Below are 17,446 nucleotides of genomic sequence, written 5' to 3' on the forward strand. Positions count from 1 at the left end.
TCAAGAATGACGGCAGGGGGCTTCCCTGGTGGCACAGTGGTTGAGAGTCCGCCTGCTGATGCAGGGGACGCGGGTTCGTGCCCTGGTCTGGGAAGATCCCACATGCCGCAGAGCGGCTGGGCCCGTGAGCCATAGCTGCTGAGCCTGCGCTCTGCAACGGGAGAGGCCACAACAGTGAGAGGCCCGCGTAATGCAAAGAAAACAAAACCAAACAAACAAAAAAGAATGCCGGCAGGGCTGTGAAAACATGTCCCTCCCAAATGGGAACATGCCGCTCCAGCTCTTTAAGAGAGGACAACATAGTCCGCTTTGCGCTGAGCCTATCACACAAGGAGAAGCCTGTGGGCGAGTGTGTGTGTGTGTGTGTGTGTGTGTGCGCGCGGGCGTGCGCCGCGCCCCCGCACGTGTGTAAAGAGGAGGAAGGGAGAATAAGAATCCTTGACAAGCACTAGAAAAGCTGGATGAGATTCATGCCCAACAGTGAAGAAACAAGGGGCACAGAGGACAACCATTTGTCTATTAAGACAATGAATTCCAGGAAGTTTTTCTTGCATAAAATTAAATGAATCCAAATGTCCCTAAATAGGAAAACAGTGAAATCAGTTATAGCCCATCTATACAGCAGAGTCCTATGAAGTCCTTAGAAATGGCATGGGAAAATGTTCCTAATGATTCTCAGTGAAAGAAGCAGATTACAAACCTGGCAAAACATTATCCCAGTTATATATAATATATGATGCAAAAGAGAGGAAGAATAACAATGTTTACCTCTAAATCATGAGATCACAGGTGCTTTTATTTACTTCCAAATATTCTACAAAAACACAATATTTTTATAATACTAATTTCTATGAACAATAAACATCATTTTTTCCAACAATGGTCCAGCATTCCCAGGAGAATGCCTGATAGAGGTTATGGTGTGGTCTGAGGCCCTCATTAGCAAGGGAGTGTGTCAGGCAAGGATGAACCCTGAGTTCTCCTAAGGCTTGAAAGGCAGTGGTCTTCAGTGAGACAGTGCTCCAGCCCTGACACTACAAGTTCTCCCCAAGAACTGTTCTCTGGAGAGGGCCTACATCATACTCACTACCCCTCAAAGTTCAGCTGACATCCTACCTCTTCTTGTCCTCAACATTCCAAAAGCACTTTCTCACTGAATTCCAATAGTAGTTATTCTTATGGGATTATTTGTAAATAACTCTATAAATTTATAATACATTTATTAAAACCCTATAAATTATTTAAAACCCTGTAAATTATAAACTTACACCAGAGGCTGCTATGCTGGGTCCATATGCAGATTTTATTCAGCCTGAAAATATCATTTAAAACCTAAATCAGCAGGTTTCCCATAAAAAAAAATTTGTGGGACTTCTCTCTCAAAAAAAAAAAAAAAAGAGATCGGGTAGCATTGAGCCCACATATTGACATAGATAGTAACAGTCACTGAGCATTGATTCACAGCTGTCCCATATACCCAATGACAGGGACTTTGCCCCAGTCCTCACTGCTCCATATTGCTCCCCACTCTGAGCTGAGTGTGGACTGATCATTTTCACTCTTGTTTCCTTAGTAGTAGAGAAATATTTTTCTGTATAGGGGAAATGAATGACTGACCAAATGGCACTGTGTTTTAGGGAAAAAGTGAAAGGAATCACATTTCTTTGTGAAGTGAAGAAATTTCTTACATGTTTACTAGGCAAATGGAAAATCTGTTGTAAAAAATATAACTGAAGATGACATTCAGTGTGCTCGTGTGTGTGTATATATGCATAATATATTTGCTTAGGTTATTATATATACTATATACTATATACATAATATATATTTAATATATTTGCTTAGGTTATTATATATACTATATACATAATATATATTTAATATATTTGCTTAGGTTACTATATATATTATATACTATATACATAATATATATTTAACATATTTGCTTAGGTTACTATATATATTATATACTATATACATAACATATATTTAATATATTTGCTTAGGTTACTATATATATTATATACTATATACATAACATATATTTAATATATTTGCTTAGGTTACTATATATATTATATACTATATACATAATATATATTTAATATATTTGCTTAGGTTACTATATATATTATATACTATATACATAACATATATTTAATATATTTGCTTAGGTTATTATATATATTATATACTCTATACATAATATATATTTAATATATTTGCTTAGGTTACTATATAAAATGGCATAATAACTATCACTCTGTACCTTCATTTCTATTACCTTCATGGCCTATGTGGGCTCAAGTTTGAAGATCTTTGGGGTAAGTCTTTTCTCTCCCAACTGTAAGCTCCCTGGGGGGGCACTGAAAACTTTCTGTTCCAGATGCCATATTGCACAGCAGTTTAGAGAGTGGATGTTGAAATCAGACAGACCCCATTTGGAATCCTGGCCCTGCCATGCTACTTGATCTATGACTCTTGGCAAGTTTCCCGACCTCTCTAACCTTCAGTGTCCTCACCTGTAAAATGGGGATATTAATATCTACACTTTACAGGGATGTCATGATAATGAAATGAGATGATGTGTGAAAAGTCTTAGCATAGTGCCTGCCACAAAATAATAGTTAAATAAATGGCGACCATGAAATTATGTATTACTGTATTTCTTTCACATTTCCCATAACACAGTGTTGCTACATTTTTAGCTTTTCAATAAATATTATTGAATTAAATCTTCAGCTGGTCTTCGATCCAACTGTATCATGGTCTTAAGGAAGCTTTCTCCTATTCTAGGAAGATGTGGAGAAAAAAAATCAGCAAAATCAAACTTAAACAGGTCAACATAAAAGTCTCTGAACATTTTAAAACCTGCCTCAGTATAATTCAAACCATCTATAACTGTAACTTCACAATGAAAACAAACAAAAAACTTGGGGTAAACACAGAACCTTTTAAAGATTTATATAAACTCTATCCTTTTATGTGTTTCCACTGTCATTCCAAAATTGGAAAAAATCCCATGGAACATGGATTGAAAGGTGTAAGAACAGCCTGATTTTGCTCTTCTCTAGTTTTAATGAGGTAAATTGTTTTTAATTGCACAAGAGTTGATTTGGTTTCCCACTAAAGAAGTAATCTGGGATTCTCTGCCCCACACTCTGCCCCCAATTAAACTGTATTCTGTAATGTCATTAAAAGCTGTTATTCTAATTATTTGAGGAGGTTCAAGAGGGATTCTTTTCTTTGATTGTATGCCAACTTTTTTTTTTAACTTCAGCCAAAAAAAAAAAAAAGAGGACAGTTTAATAAATCTCTCTTGGATTTGTTCTGCAGCTTATTAAATCACTGTCTTCTCTGATTCTGGATCTGAAGGTTTCTTTCTGAGATTGAATTCTGAGATCAGTCACATCAAAAAGGCAAGAGATGTAAGGAACAGCCCCTTCTCAGATCTGCAAGTGTAGAAGGGACATTTTGGAACTGGAGGTAGCTTTGTAACACTGTAGGTGGGAGAGGCAAGCCCCTATTTGAAGAAAGATCTTCGATGCCTCCAAGTGCTCTGAGGAGAAAAATCTTAGATTCTCAAAACTCAACAGCTCTTTCTGGAAGAAAATAAATTGGCTCCAGTAAGTATATCCTTTTACCTTTTCCAGGGTTCTGAGCCTTGCTGTGTGATCTTGAGGGCATTGTGCCATTTCCCTGCATCCATTTAACCTTCTATAAAATATCCTCATTCCTCACTCCCAGCTCAGGCAGGACATTGAGAAGTGTTGGGGGCAATATATGGGAGAAGGTGTTTTTAGGCACTAAATGGTGTTAGAAAGATTCAGCAGTATTGCCATTCTCACTCAGGGAATGATTTTATAAATCAAAGATTTTCATGTTGGTAGAGCTCTGGAAAATCTTGCTCAGTCTCATGATTTTATAGTCGTTCTACAGAGCTTAAGTGACTTGCCGAAGATCACACAACTGTGCAGTAAATGAGATAATGTACATCAGTGTTTGTCGCAGTGCCTGGCGTATAATAAGCACTCAGTAAACCTCACCTACAGTTGCTACTGCTGACATTATTGTTGTTGCTATTATTCAGGTCTCCTTACTCTCGGTTCAGTGCTCTTTCTATCAGATACATACAGAAATTACAAGAAGCTTGCCCCATGGGCCCAAGAAATTTCTTGCTATAAGAAAAATGATCATTCCAAGAAACCATCTCATTTTTTTTCATAACTGAGAAGGTCCAAACCCTGGAGAAGTGTTATTTCTTGGCACATAGTTCCCAGGATGCTAACATAACACAGGAGCCTAATTTGGGGCCTTGCTTGGGAGGGAGAGGCTATCCCTTTCTCCTGACCCTTCTGACCCTTCCACCCACAAGTAACACAGAGAAACTGCACACTGTGGACCAGGGATTGAATCCAGGCTCCAGCAACCCTGCCCTCAAGTCCCCAGGGAAGAGCAATGTCCTGGAAATGGAAAATGACACTGACTTGGAGAAAGGAAAGACTGCCCAACACTTGAAACTAGGAACGCTATGTGGCCAAATGGCAAAAAAGACAAAATCAGACTCCTACCTCACACCATACATAAAACATAAGCTCTATAGGTTGATTAAAGACTTGTGTATCAAAAACAAAACTATGAAATTCTTAGGAAAAATATAAATGAAAATCTTTCAGACTTTGGTATTGAGAAAGATTTCTTAAAGATGACACAAAAAGATTTGACTGTTAAGAAGATGGATAAATCTGTACAAAGAGTAAGAAATGAAAAAAATACATCTTAAGTAAAATGAAAAGACAAGCTGTAAGTGGGAAGAAGATTCTCATAATACATAAAATCAGCAAAACATGAGTATGAAGAATATATAAAATATCCTGCAAGTTAATAAGAGAAATACAACCAACCCAAAAGAAAAATGGACAAAAGTCATGGACAGATATATCACAGACATGAAACACAAGTGACAAAGAAACACAAGGAAAGATTTTCAGTGTCACTGGTGATCAAGAAACTGCAAATCAAGACAGTGATGACATATGTTACACCCATTTTATTGGCCAATTTTTAAACTGGGACAATATCAAGTGTTGACAAGAATGTAGATCCACATAATCTCTCATCCATTATTGCTGGGAGAGTAAATTAGTGCAACCACCTTTGGAAACCCATTTAGCAGTATCTCCTAAAGTTAAATATTCAGATCTCCCATGACCAAGCAAATCTACTGGTAGTTATATGCCCCACAGAGACTCTTGAACATGTACAAAAAGAGACACGTACAAGAATATTCTTAGCAGCAATGCTTACAATTTAAAAAAAAAAATCCGAAACAACCCAAGTGCCTAAAATTGAAAGCATGAGTGAATAAACTATGGCTTATTCACACAACAGAATTTTCTACACTCATCAAAAAAATGAACTCCAACAGTTTGTAATATGAATGAATTTTAGTATAATATTATGTGAAAAAAGTAAGTCCCTTCGAATTACTCATAGTTCAATACCCTTCTTGATAAAGCTAAAATAACCAAAACACTAGAAATATGTATAGATGCAGTAACACTGCATTAAAGCAGTGGAATGATTAATAAAAGATTCAAGAATGGGTTACCTTAGGTGGGGAAAGACACACATAGTTACAGGTAGTTGACTGTTCAGTTTCTAGTTTTTGGTTTGGGTGGTGAGTGCAAGGATGTTTAATTTATTATTAAAAATAACTAACTAAATATGTTAATAAATAAAAGCAAGCCCTTGTGTGGACCAGTGATGAGCTACATTATGAATTGAGTACTATGACAACCCCTGTTCTCTACAACTGAGGTCCCATCTTCCCTTTTCCTTTTTTTTAAGGGGCACTGGCCACTGAATAATGGTATATTGTACTGCCCAGGTGCACAGAGCCTAGTTTCTGAGAGTGGATATCAGTGAGGCCCTAGGCAGACTAGGCACATAAAGAAATAATATATATCCCTTCTCCGTAAGGAGTTCTCTCCATCAGCAATAGATAGTCGCATCAACAGACAATGAGAGAGAGAAATGCCAAGTATCAGGGTGAGGTCTCTGCCATGTGTTGTGGGATCTGCTCCTTTGCTGTACTGCTCTCCTTCCCCCACTCAGGCTCTAGGAGCTCCGCTTGCCAACTAGACAGGGTCAGTCAGGGGGCCACCTGCATCAGAATCCCCTTGGAAGGCGGATACCATGCACATCCCTGGCCCCTCCCCAGATCTGCAGTGTCAGAATCTTTGGGGTAGGGTCCAGGATTCTGCAATTTTAGCAAACTTCCCAGATGCACTTAAGGTCTGAGAAATCTTCCCCTCAGAGATTCTACGTCTTGCTTTATCCCCTTGGAGAATCCAGGATAATATTTTGAATGTGCTACTCTCTACTGTCACACTTCCCCCCATTGGTCAAGAACCCTGGCAGCCATGCCATTTTTATAGCCTCTGGGAAGAGAGATGAGGAAGGCTTCCTCAGAAAAGAAGATGTTATAGAGCAAAAAGGTAGCGGCCCCTGAAGCCACAAGACATGTGTGTCCCAACATGCCCCCACTGGGTGAAAGTCCCAAAGAGAGATATTTTAGATAGGTTGTGGGAAAAGGCAAAAGCAGAGTCTCTCTTCCCTTTCCTAATTGGGTCCCTGGGACCTGGTCCCAGACACTATTTTGGAGAGGGAAGGGGAACTATTTTGAACCAGAAAGACTTGTTAAATCTGAAGCCACAAGATGTCATTGACTGAAAATTTTAAGTTGCCACAGTACAAAGTGAGGTGGAGAGTCAAAAAGATTAGATTTAGGGCCTCCCTGGTGGCGCAGTGGTTGAGAGTCCGCCTGCCGATGCAGGGGATGCGGGTTCGTGCCCCGGTCTGGGAGGATCCCATATGCCGCGGAGCGGCTGGGCCCGTGAGCCATGGCCGCTGGGCCTGCGCATCCGGAGCCTGTGCTCCGCAATGGGAGAGGCCACAACAGTGAGAGGCCCGCATACCGCAAAAAGAAAAAAAAAAAAAAAAAAAAAGATTAGATTTAGAACAAAAAAAACCCAAGAAGCTTCATCATCTTTGCACATTGAGTGTGGTACAGAAATTTGCAAACTGGCACCAGCTGTATCCACACTACCACCCCAGGGCCTGTCCTGCAGCAGGGACTAAGTAAATGCGGAATGGGACTAGGCTGAGATGCCTGAGACATCAGGGAAGACGCACTGCACGCTTGACCTCGGGCCAGGGTCTTAAAGGGATGAGTGGAAGTTACTAGTCAGTGTGTCTAGGGGTGGGTGTAGGGAATGGGGCGGGGGGGTGCTGCAGTAGAAGGTATTCCAGGCAGTATTCACGAAGAAAAGAATTGTGGAAGGTCATGTATGGTGCCAGGAGAGATGAGGAGCCAGCCAGGAGCCTAGAACATGTCCTCGGAGGAAGAGGACTTGTTCCTTTACCGCCTTGTCTTTCACAGCAGTCTTAGTACCCAGCCTGATGTGGACATCCCAAGTCCCAGGCAGCCTGCTTATACCACTTCTCACTGCAGGAAAGCTGTGCTTTAAAAACCTGCAGTGACATAGCAACCACTGGTATCTAGGGTCCCATCTCCTGCCCAAGCAAAGGTCCCCGTACACAGCTGTCAGAGAGTTGCCCAGTATTTGGAACAGGGGCAGAGAGTGAGGAAGGAAGAAAAAAATCTCTCAGGAGGAACAATGTGGCACTTTTTTCTAACTGGAGAAGGAAGCATTTTCAACAAGAAAATAAACATATCTTCTTTTTATTCATTATAAGAACAAAGCATGGTGTAGTGGAAAGAACAGGAGTTTTGTTATTCAAAGGACTTGTATTCCAAATCCAGCTCCACCACTGCTACCTATGGGTAGCAGAGATGGTCATCAAATATTCTATGCATTGCCCTTCAGTTCCCAGATTCCCTTGCAGCTAGGCTGGGAACACGTGATGGGGTCTGGCCAGTGGACTGCGGGTGGAATCTCTGGGTGTCACTTTCAGGCTGAGGTAGTTGAAAGTGGTTGTACTTCGTTCCTCGCTCTCTTCCCTGCTGCAAAGAGGCCATGGGTACAAGCTGGCATAGCTTCACAAGGGACAAAAGGTGTCTGACCTTCCTGACCTTTATCAGACTTTGCACAAGAGAGAAATAAACCTTTACATGGTTAAACCACTGATATTTGGAGGTTGATTTGTTACCCTAGAATCACATAGCTAAATACGCTAATGCGCTAATACATTGTAATATAACCCTTGGTCTCATTGGGATGAAAGTTACTTGACGCTCTAGGCCTTGGTTTTCCCATCTATAAGATGAGAATAATTATACCTACGTAATTGGGTTGTAAGAATTTACTATATGTTTATGTCCTATATAGCAAATAATATATAGCTGGCATTTAATAAATGTCTCTTCCTTTAAGATGCAGTTGATGTAATTGTTATTCCTGTGGTTATTACTGCTATACAGTGGATACAATAAATGTCTTTAAATAAGCAGCAACTGTGTCAGGCACTCTACTAGTTGTTTTACATGCATGATCTCATTTTTGTAGCTAAAGAAACCAAGCCTCAAAGAGGTTACTTGTTCAAAGGAACACAGAGCTAGTAAGTGATCAAGTCAGGATCAGAAACAGGGATTTCCTAAACCAAAAGTCCATACTCTAATGGCAACATTCCTACTCACATTTTTCAGATGTGGAACCCCAGAGGCTCATAGATGTTATATAAGTTCACCAAGCAAAGCAATAACTGTTAGAATGAGAGGACTTTTCTCTATTCCAGACCAGTGTTGCAATGATGGGATGATTAGAAAAGATAATCCCCAGCTAGGGCACTGGACAGTGATGTCCGTGCCCCCTCCCACCACAGAGGCCTAGCCCATTGTGAACTGAGGTCCTAGCAGATCCAGATACTGTGGGCAACAGATAAGAAGAGGGGGAAAGAAGGAAACTACATCTTGATAAAAGGAAAACTGGATGCTTTGTGTTCAGAGAACCGCTTCTCAACAAAGTTTCCAAAGAAAATGCCACTAGCTGAAAATAAACATTGAGTTTCCAAATCTCTGTCAGATCTCTGTCTCTGTCTTTGTCTCTCTCTCTTTCTCTGTCTCCCTGTTGGTCCCTCTCTCTGTGTGTCTCTCTCTGTTTCTCTCTCTCTCTGTCTTCCCCCCGCCCCCTGTTTGTTTTGGAAGTCGAGAAAAGTGAGCAGTGTGGATCCTAAAGCAGTTTACACTGAACCAGATGGCACATGTGATTAGCATCAGCCTAAAAAGACACATTACTTAGAGATTAGGTTCTAAGTAGGGACAAATCTGTTCCAAGGGAACAGAAGGTTTGGTTTTCTTGCAGACTCCCCTCAAGAGCTTCCTCGGGGCATACCTATTCATCCCTTCTCCCATCATCACCACCAGGCAAGCCTGAGCTTGGGCTGGAGAAAACAGGAAATTCGTCTCCATAGATGTCCCAGTTCTCCTTCCGCTGAACCCGGAAGTCATTCACACAGGGCAAGCCACTCCCTGCGGAACCTCAGCTGCTGGTGACCCCTGACTCCCTCATACCCCAGGCGAACAAGTCACATTATGCCACTGAGTCTGCACAAAAACCCAATGAGACTCGTTCTGTGGTTATTCCCACTTTACAGCTGGGGAAATTGAGACGTATAAGGATTAAGTACTTTACTCAGGATCACAGGTCAAGTAAAAGTTGAGGCGAATGGAGGCTAATTGCCTCCATGAAAGAAGAAAGAATTAAAAAGTGTGTGTGTGTGTGTGTGTGTGTGTGTGTGTTTTAAAAGAGCCCCAAGGAGCAAACCATCCTAGAGGATGTCTGTCAAGTGTCCCAAACTATGTAACTATATTGAGGCCCGCAGCAAGGTAAACAATGAGGTGAGAAACCACAAACATCTCACCCTGACCTGTTCTTCTGGGCTCACATCGCACAGGCCCTATGCAAAAACACTCTAGGGAAATGAAATAAAAATTGGAAAAACCATTCAAAGCAGGAATGGGACATGGATACAGACCAAGGCCTATTTGTTCCTTAAGTCCTGTGCTTCTCAGACCCTGGAGAAAAACACACAGCTTTCAGGAAAACAAGGAAGCTTAGCTTAGGGTTACGTGCAACTATCAACTATGAGGGGATGCCCTTATTGCAAAGAACCTGAAGGTTAGGGCAGAAGTCGGGAAAATGAAAGGAGCAGCAGAAATAATAACCACAACACCAGCAATAACAGTGTTCACTTAGTATGGGATATTATATTGCTCTGATAAGCACTTTAAATGCACTGTTGGTCTCATCATCCCACACAACAACCTTCTAAGACAGACATTTCTATCATTTTTCCCATTTTACAGATGAGCTTACTGAGGATCAGAGAGGTTAAGTAAATTGCCCATGGTCACCCAGCTGAAAAGGGGCTAAACTAGGAATTCAACCCAAGAACCAGTGCCCTTAACCAGTAAAACTTTCTCCCCCTTCTGCATAGGACCCTCCTGAAGAGAGGCCAATAGGATAGTCTGCCAACATTTCGGAAAGTGCTTAAAAGCCTTCTGGTTCCTCTGCTTGATGTCAATACAAGTGTTCAAGGCTGTGAGTACAAGCTAATGTCACCGACAATACTCCAGGCAATTTGTACATCTGGCAGTTAGATAAGTGCAGACTTAAAGCAAACTGCATCCCTGAGACACAGGACAATTCACAGGGAGAACAACAGAAGGGATTTCATTATAACTCAGACTTGGCCAAGGAATCAAACTCACCTTATTTCAGGGTATAAAGGAGACACTCACCCAAGAGCCCCAGACACCCAGTAAGTTCGTGCGTATGAACTCAGATCGTATTCACTTGGAACTTGAGGATTTAAGGAGAAGGCTGAGCTGACGTTTCCCTTGGGGTGTTTTTTTAATTTGTTTTTTTAATTGAAGTATAGTTGGTTTACAATGTTGTGTTAGTTTCAGATGTACAGCAAAGTGATTCCGTTATACATACATATATATAGATATATATACACATATATATATAGATATAGATATATATATGTGTGTGTGTGTGTATATATATATATATATATTCTTTTTCAGATTCTTTTCCTCTTTTGGGTTACTTTTGTAAGAGGGTTCACTTAGCAAATAAATAGTGGGAGAAGAATTACCTTTAAGCTGTGCATAAGAGCATACTGCTTTCACACATGAACCAAGGATGGACAGACTAATTATACATTGCAGCCTCTTTAAAATGGGTCCCCAAAGGGCTCTCTGTTCACCTACTTCTAGTCTCTGTACGTATGTAAAGGTAAGAATTTTGCTTTTTTTTGGGTAACTGTGTACAACACTGGGGCTGGCCTTCTATCAATTAATATTAATCAGAGGGTTTTTACTGAATCTGAAACTCAAAGACGCAGCAGGACTGGTGAGCAGCAGCTGTCCGGCCTGCCCTGTGATTATGCTAACCCTCAGAGGCCACCGTCAGCCCAGGAGATGTGACTCCAGTAAAGGAATCACTCCTACGTCGACCAGGCTGGAATTGACGCCGCATGCCCAATCCAGGACCGCGCTAACACTCCATCTGGCCTCGATGCTGAGCCGGGCCCCTGACGATGACTGCCGCTCTGAACAATGAAAGGGAGCCAAGCAGCCCTTGCTCTCTGCTGCCTGCACAGTACCACCTGCAGCAAGAGTCGCCCTTGCCACGCCCCTAGGATGGGACTCACTTCACTTCTACAGTGACACCACCTGCGATCCAGGAAGGGACTGCCAGGGCGGGAAGGGGCAGGCACATTTCAAAGTTTTCAGAGTGAGGGTAATGTATTCCGACGTGGAAATCAGAAGGTGAAAGCCGAGGAAGGCTCACTTAAAAAACCCCAGGAATACAAGGCATACAGCAAGACTTAACCAGGATTGGTTTCCGATCACCTTACACAAACCACGTTGCACAAACAAACCATGTATATATACCACATCTATCTGCTGCCATACATCTGTCTAAATGGTCAGGAGACTCCAGGCGTGAATGTAAAATCACAAGAACACTTTTCTTCCCTTGGCCTTCTGCTAACTTTAATTCCACGGGATGGGATTCAGACAGCACTTCTGGATGCACCATGTTAACCAGACATTAGGGGAGAAAATCTTTACAGTGCAGTGGTTCCTGAATCTTTAATACATAAATATTCAAGCTTCACTCTGAATAAATCCCGGGTGGGTGATGACTGATCCTCTGCTTTCTAAGACTTCTTATTTCTTGCACAGTTTGCTTCTCACAGAGAGGAGTGATGTAGGAAATGGTGAATATTGACATCTAAGTCCTACCTGCTCATAGTTGGAGGACGTGTGGCCATCCAGCCCACTGATCTCAAAAACAGGGAACCCCAAGGCTCTTGACTGTGGGATGCTGGCTGGGGACTGGTGGTTACCAGAGATCAGTTTGGGTGAGCAGAAGCTCTGACCACAACCATTGCCCAAGTCCACTGTCATTTCCTGCTCTCCAGGAAATACCGTTACGTGAAGAAAGGCAACGTCCAGAGCAGTTGTACAACATGCTACTCTGAGAGTAGTAATAAAAGACCAGGGGAGAATATATAGTAAATGTGTGTTTGCTTGCTTATATAGTGAGTGCCCCTGGAAGCAAACACAACAGGAGACTGAAGCCACTGGTGCCTCTGTGAAGGGATCAGACCTTTACCTACTCCTCACGTAGAGTAAAAACCTCACAGCAAAATGACTCCAAATTTAGCCTCTCAGTAAACTTTCTCAGGAAAAACAAACAGTTCAGCCTATGTTTTCCTTAAATTAGTTTAGATTCTGATATCTAAGTTGTTAGCTACTTTCTGCTTTTCCCCTTCATTCAGACCAAGGGAGTTGTTAGAGAAAAAACATTTCCTAACTGCGCAGCATGTGATGAGCACGTGGGGTTTCTGGCACCCCCAACCGGCCAGGATGCTTTGCACTCACCTTGCTTTTTAAAGAGGTTGCTCTGGACTATCTCATTCATGGACTGGACTTTCTGCTTCTGGAGTTTCTCAGGAGGGATGCAGGTATAGAACTCATAGAGGAGTTGGCTAAGGGCAGGAAAAACCAGAGCACGCAGAGCTCGTTAAACCAATGTCTGCCACCTCCTGTCACTTACAGCCTGTCCATCCCCAGCCTGCCAGCTCTGCGGGGGCAGAAACAATGTACCTCTTGCTCCCTTCGCCCCCCATCTCCGTGCATGATAAGCCTTCAGTAAGTATGCATAGTTGGTCTTGGTGTTGAATACTGACAGCATTCAAAGAGATGTGGAAATCTGAAAATAGTATCAAGAAACCCAACCACTTACTGTGTGTATCAGGCACATGTTTTGCACTTGACATCCACTGTGCCATTTAAGCCTCACAATTCTATGATGTAGATCCAATGCTTATCTCAATTTTACAAGTGGGAAATGTAAGGTTTATAAAGGTTAACTAACTTTCCCAAAGTTACACAGCTAGGGAGGGTCAAAGAAACAAGGGTTCGAAACCAGATTCTAATTTCATTGCCATGCCGTTTTATTCACTAATGTTTTATGCTTAGTAATATTTTATGATAAATCTTAAGATCAAAAAAGGTCCTTAATTTTTTAAAAAACTCTGAAAAGTTGTGGGTTAGAACCAGTTTGGGATATGAAAAAGGAGATAGCTCTTTCCAAATAGAGTGAAAATAAAAATACCACTGAAACAAAATTACAGCTCCTGTCAGCTTCCCAAAATAAGCTCATTGTGTTTATTCATTCTTTCAAATCCTTATGAAGCATCTACTTAATATGTGACAGGCAATGTGCAGGGCAGTGGGATACAATAGGAACAGACTTGGTCCCAACTGGCATGGAACTTACATTCTAATGGAGGTCAACGTACAACACAAAAGCAAGCAAATCAATACAAGGCCATAGATGCAATGAAGGAAATGAATAGGGAGTTGTGTCAGAGAGTAATGGTGCAGGGCTTGAGGGAGGAATATAATTTATTTACAATATTCGGAGGTAGCTTCTCCAAGAAGGTAACATTTAGCTTGAGACCAGAAGAATGAGAAGAAGCCAGAAGAAATCTTCATATGAACAGTGGATAAACTGATGAGAGCTGAATAAAGTTTGGAATGCACTGAAAAGAACTGTGCCCATGTTTATTTCTTAGTTTTGATAGCTATGCTGTAGTTATCTAAAATGTGAACATTAAGGGGAGCTGAGTGAAAAGTATGCAGGAACTCTCTATATACTATCTCTGCAGTGCTTTTCCAAATCTAAAAGCATTGCAATATAAAAAGTTTTTAAAATCTTCTAGAGGTTATCTTGGAACTTAAGTGAATTTAGGAAAAAGAAGAAAAGGGCGTATCTGGCTCAGATGCCCCTATTCTAAGAGCATAAGCACAGTAAGATAATGTGTTCCTCCCATGAGAGGAATGGGGTGAAGAAGGAGAGAGCAAAGGGGAGCCCATCTCATTATCCCATTAAGTGTCCATAGGTTATTCTCCATTTGTAACTACAGGGCTTACAGGGCAAAGACTGGAACCCCAAAATAACCTTCAAGCCCAAGTGAAATGGAGACATTTACACCAAACATCAGTTTTTTCACCTACATGTTCGTATTCTGCATCACTGATATTGTCAAAGAAGGATGTTTACTTTATAGTTGGTTTTCACCAAACCTGACACAACCCAATGAAACTGTAAAAATCCCACACCAATATCCCTGCAGGAAGCTCTGACCATGTGTCCTCCCTGTCCCCGCGCTGAGTGCCCGTCTGGAATTCTCCACAAGAGCTCTCCTCTCCCTCTGAATCCCTGGCTTGACAACAGAGCCCAGGAAAGTACACACCATAAGCTCACCTGAGTAACTTTGCATCAAAGACGGTTTCCACATCATAGAGGACAGATGGGATGTATTTCAAAGCTGCCACCTAGGTAGAAAGTGAAATAAACATGAGCAGTGCCCACGGCCAACAACTCTGCCTGGTGGTGAGAATACTTTGCAACATAACACAGATCAAGGGAAAATGATCCTGAATCCTGGGCACTGCTACAGTGATTTAGACTCTGCATGTAGATTGAAACACCAGGCGTACGTCTTTCAAAAGTTTCTTCTGTCTTCAAGGGAGCAGAAGTGTAGAGTGGAGCCATCAAAACCTTTGAGGTTATACACACTTACAGTCAAATCCTGGGTCTGCCCCTTAGTGGTCAGGTGACTTTGGACAAAACACTTAACCTCTCTGATGTCTCAATTTCCTTATCTATAAGATAGAGGAAATAATGTCTGTTTTGCAGGATTGTAGAGATTCAAAATAATATAAATGTGGCATCCAGCAGAGAGCCAGACATATGTGTGTGCTCAGTAAAGGGTAACTTCCATCTTCATTGGAAGATGGTATGCTTGAATTCTTTTGTTGGTGGCAAGGATGACACGGACTGAGTTATTTCTATTTTTCCTCCCGGGCCAATGTGTGAACAATTGTCAGCATGTTTTGGTCCACTAGCTGGGTTAGGAAAACTGGGCACTGTGGTGGATTGTATCTGTCCTCTGTGCAAGATAACTGATACATCCAGAGGTGGGAAAAAGACCCAGGCCCTTGCAAAACAGCACCATTTGCTAAACAGCAGAGTAGACTGTAATTTCCACAGGAGGAGTTGTAAGTCACATAGTTGGAAAATAATGTTTAAAAATCTGGTAGATGTATCCATTTTATGTTTTCTTTTTATTTTTCTGTATATTCTAAGTGTTCTATAGTCAACAAGTATCATCCTTTTACAAACAGACCAAAATTAAAATAGAGAAAATTCTTTTTTTAGAGAAAATCTTATCCTAGCCATACACAGTTACACTTGCTAGTTAACATAAACAACAGTTATGACTATCCTCTGAGGATGTTCAGTGGAGCAGACACCATGCTGTTAGATTATTTTGTTAAACCTTATTTCAGCCTACAAGGGATACACTCTTTTCACAGATCAGGAACCACTAGGTCATCAAGATTCAATAACTAACTAGGTCACAAAGTTAGCAAGTGGCAGAGCCAGGATTCAAAATCAGTTAGGCTACTTACAGAGCCACTCCTTGGAACCCTCAAATAGCACTGTGTTTCTCCATGCCCCCATGCTTTTTTTTCTTGTTAGTTATGATTTTTACAAGTCAGTATTATATGTTTGATATTAAAAACTTCATACAAGTATTAGGGTGAAAATTGTCCCTGAAGTCCCACATCTCCGCCTCAGCCCCAATCCCTGCTCCTCAGAAGGGATCACTGTCAATACTGTGGTGAGTCCCAACTGTTTTCTGTGCGTGAACAAGTATGTGTTTGTGTGTGTGTGCATGCATGTGCATGTGCACATGTATGTGTGTGATTATACAGTTCTGTAACTTGCTTTTTGCAAGTTAACCATGTTATCACCAGTATTTCTGCACATCACTTCATAGAGTGCACTCTTCATTTCTAATCACTGCACAGCAATGCTCACACGGGTACACCAAATCCTTACTGATGGACTCCATGCTATCTTTAGTTTTTCTTTATTATAAAATAAGTGGTAAGAAACTATTAAAACATACATCTGTGTATCTGTGAGAATCCCTGCGTGATGCATGGGCTGCTTGAAGAGAAATTAGTGTGTAAAATGTATGTACACATATGCAAATGTACATACAAACGTATATACATATACATTTTAGGAGATAATGTCATATTAACTTAGAAAGAAGCAGTAATCAATTTCCTTCTACTCCTTTCCCTATAACCTTGCTAACACTAGTATACAAATCTGTCTCATTGTGTCAATCTGATACATAATTTGCAACTGTAATCTGCGAATTTTTGGATCTAGTCCAGGTGGGCACCTTTCCTATACTTATTGAACAACTGTATTTACTATATATAGCTTGTTTATATTCTTTCCCCATTTTTCTTTTGGGTGATTTCTTTTCTTACTGGTGTGGAATTCTTTATATATCATTAATATTAAGCCCTTTGCACAGCTACATGTAAAAGAACGAAATTAGAACACTCCCTAACACCAGACACAAAAATAAACTCAAAATGGATTAAAGACCTAAATGTAAGACCAGACACTGTAAAACTCTTAGAGGAACACCTATAGGCAGAACACTCTATGACATAAATCACAGCAAGATCCTTTTGGACCCACCTCCTAGAGAAATGGAAATAAAAACAAAAATAAACAAATGGGACCTAATGAAACTTAAAAGCTTTTGCACAGCAAAGGAAAATATAAACAAGACAAAAAGACAACCCTCAGAATGGGAGAAAATATTTGTAAATGAGGCAACTGACAAAGGATTAATCTTCAAAATTTACAAGCAGCTCATGCAGCTCAATATCAAAAAAACAAACAACCCAATCCAAAAATGGGCAGAAGACCTAAACAGACATTTCTCCAGAGAAGATATACAGATTGCCAACAAACACATGAAAGGATGCTCAACATCATTAATCATTAGAGAAATGCAA

At 40.9% G+C, this 17,446-nt stretch overlaps 1 protein-coding gene across 1 annotated transcript in view; it reads right to left on the reverse strand.

Moving 5' to 3' along the window:
* DOCK2 (dedicator of cytokinesis 2) overlaps positions 1–17,446 on the reverse strand; it is a 416,115-nt gene that overhangs the window by 294,988 nt on the left and 103,681 nt on the right. Inside the window, exons 24-25 of the mRNA XM_081230991.1 lie at positions 14,817–14,887; positions 12,926–13,032 (exon numbers count right to left, since the gene is read on the reverse strand). Of these exons, the coding sequence (XP_081087117.1) occupies positions 12,926–13,032; positions 14,817–14,887 (178 nt within the window). The remainder of the gene's footprint in view (positions 1–12,925; positions 13,033–14,816; positions 14,888–17,446) is intronic.

This window comes from Mesoplodon bidens (assembly GCF_964165515.1).
Source record: "Mesoplodon bidens genome assembly, chromosome: 4".
Taxonomy (NCBI): Eukaryota; Metazoa; Chordata; class Mammalia; order Artiodactyla; family Ziphiidae; genus Mesoplodon; species Mesoplodon bidens.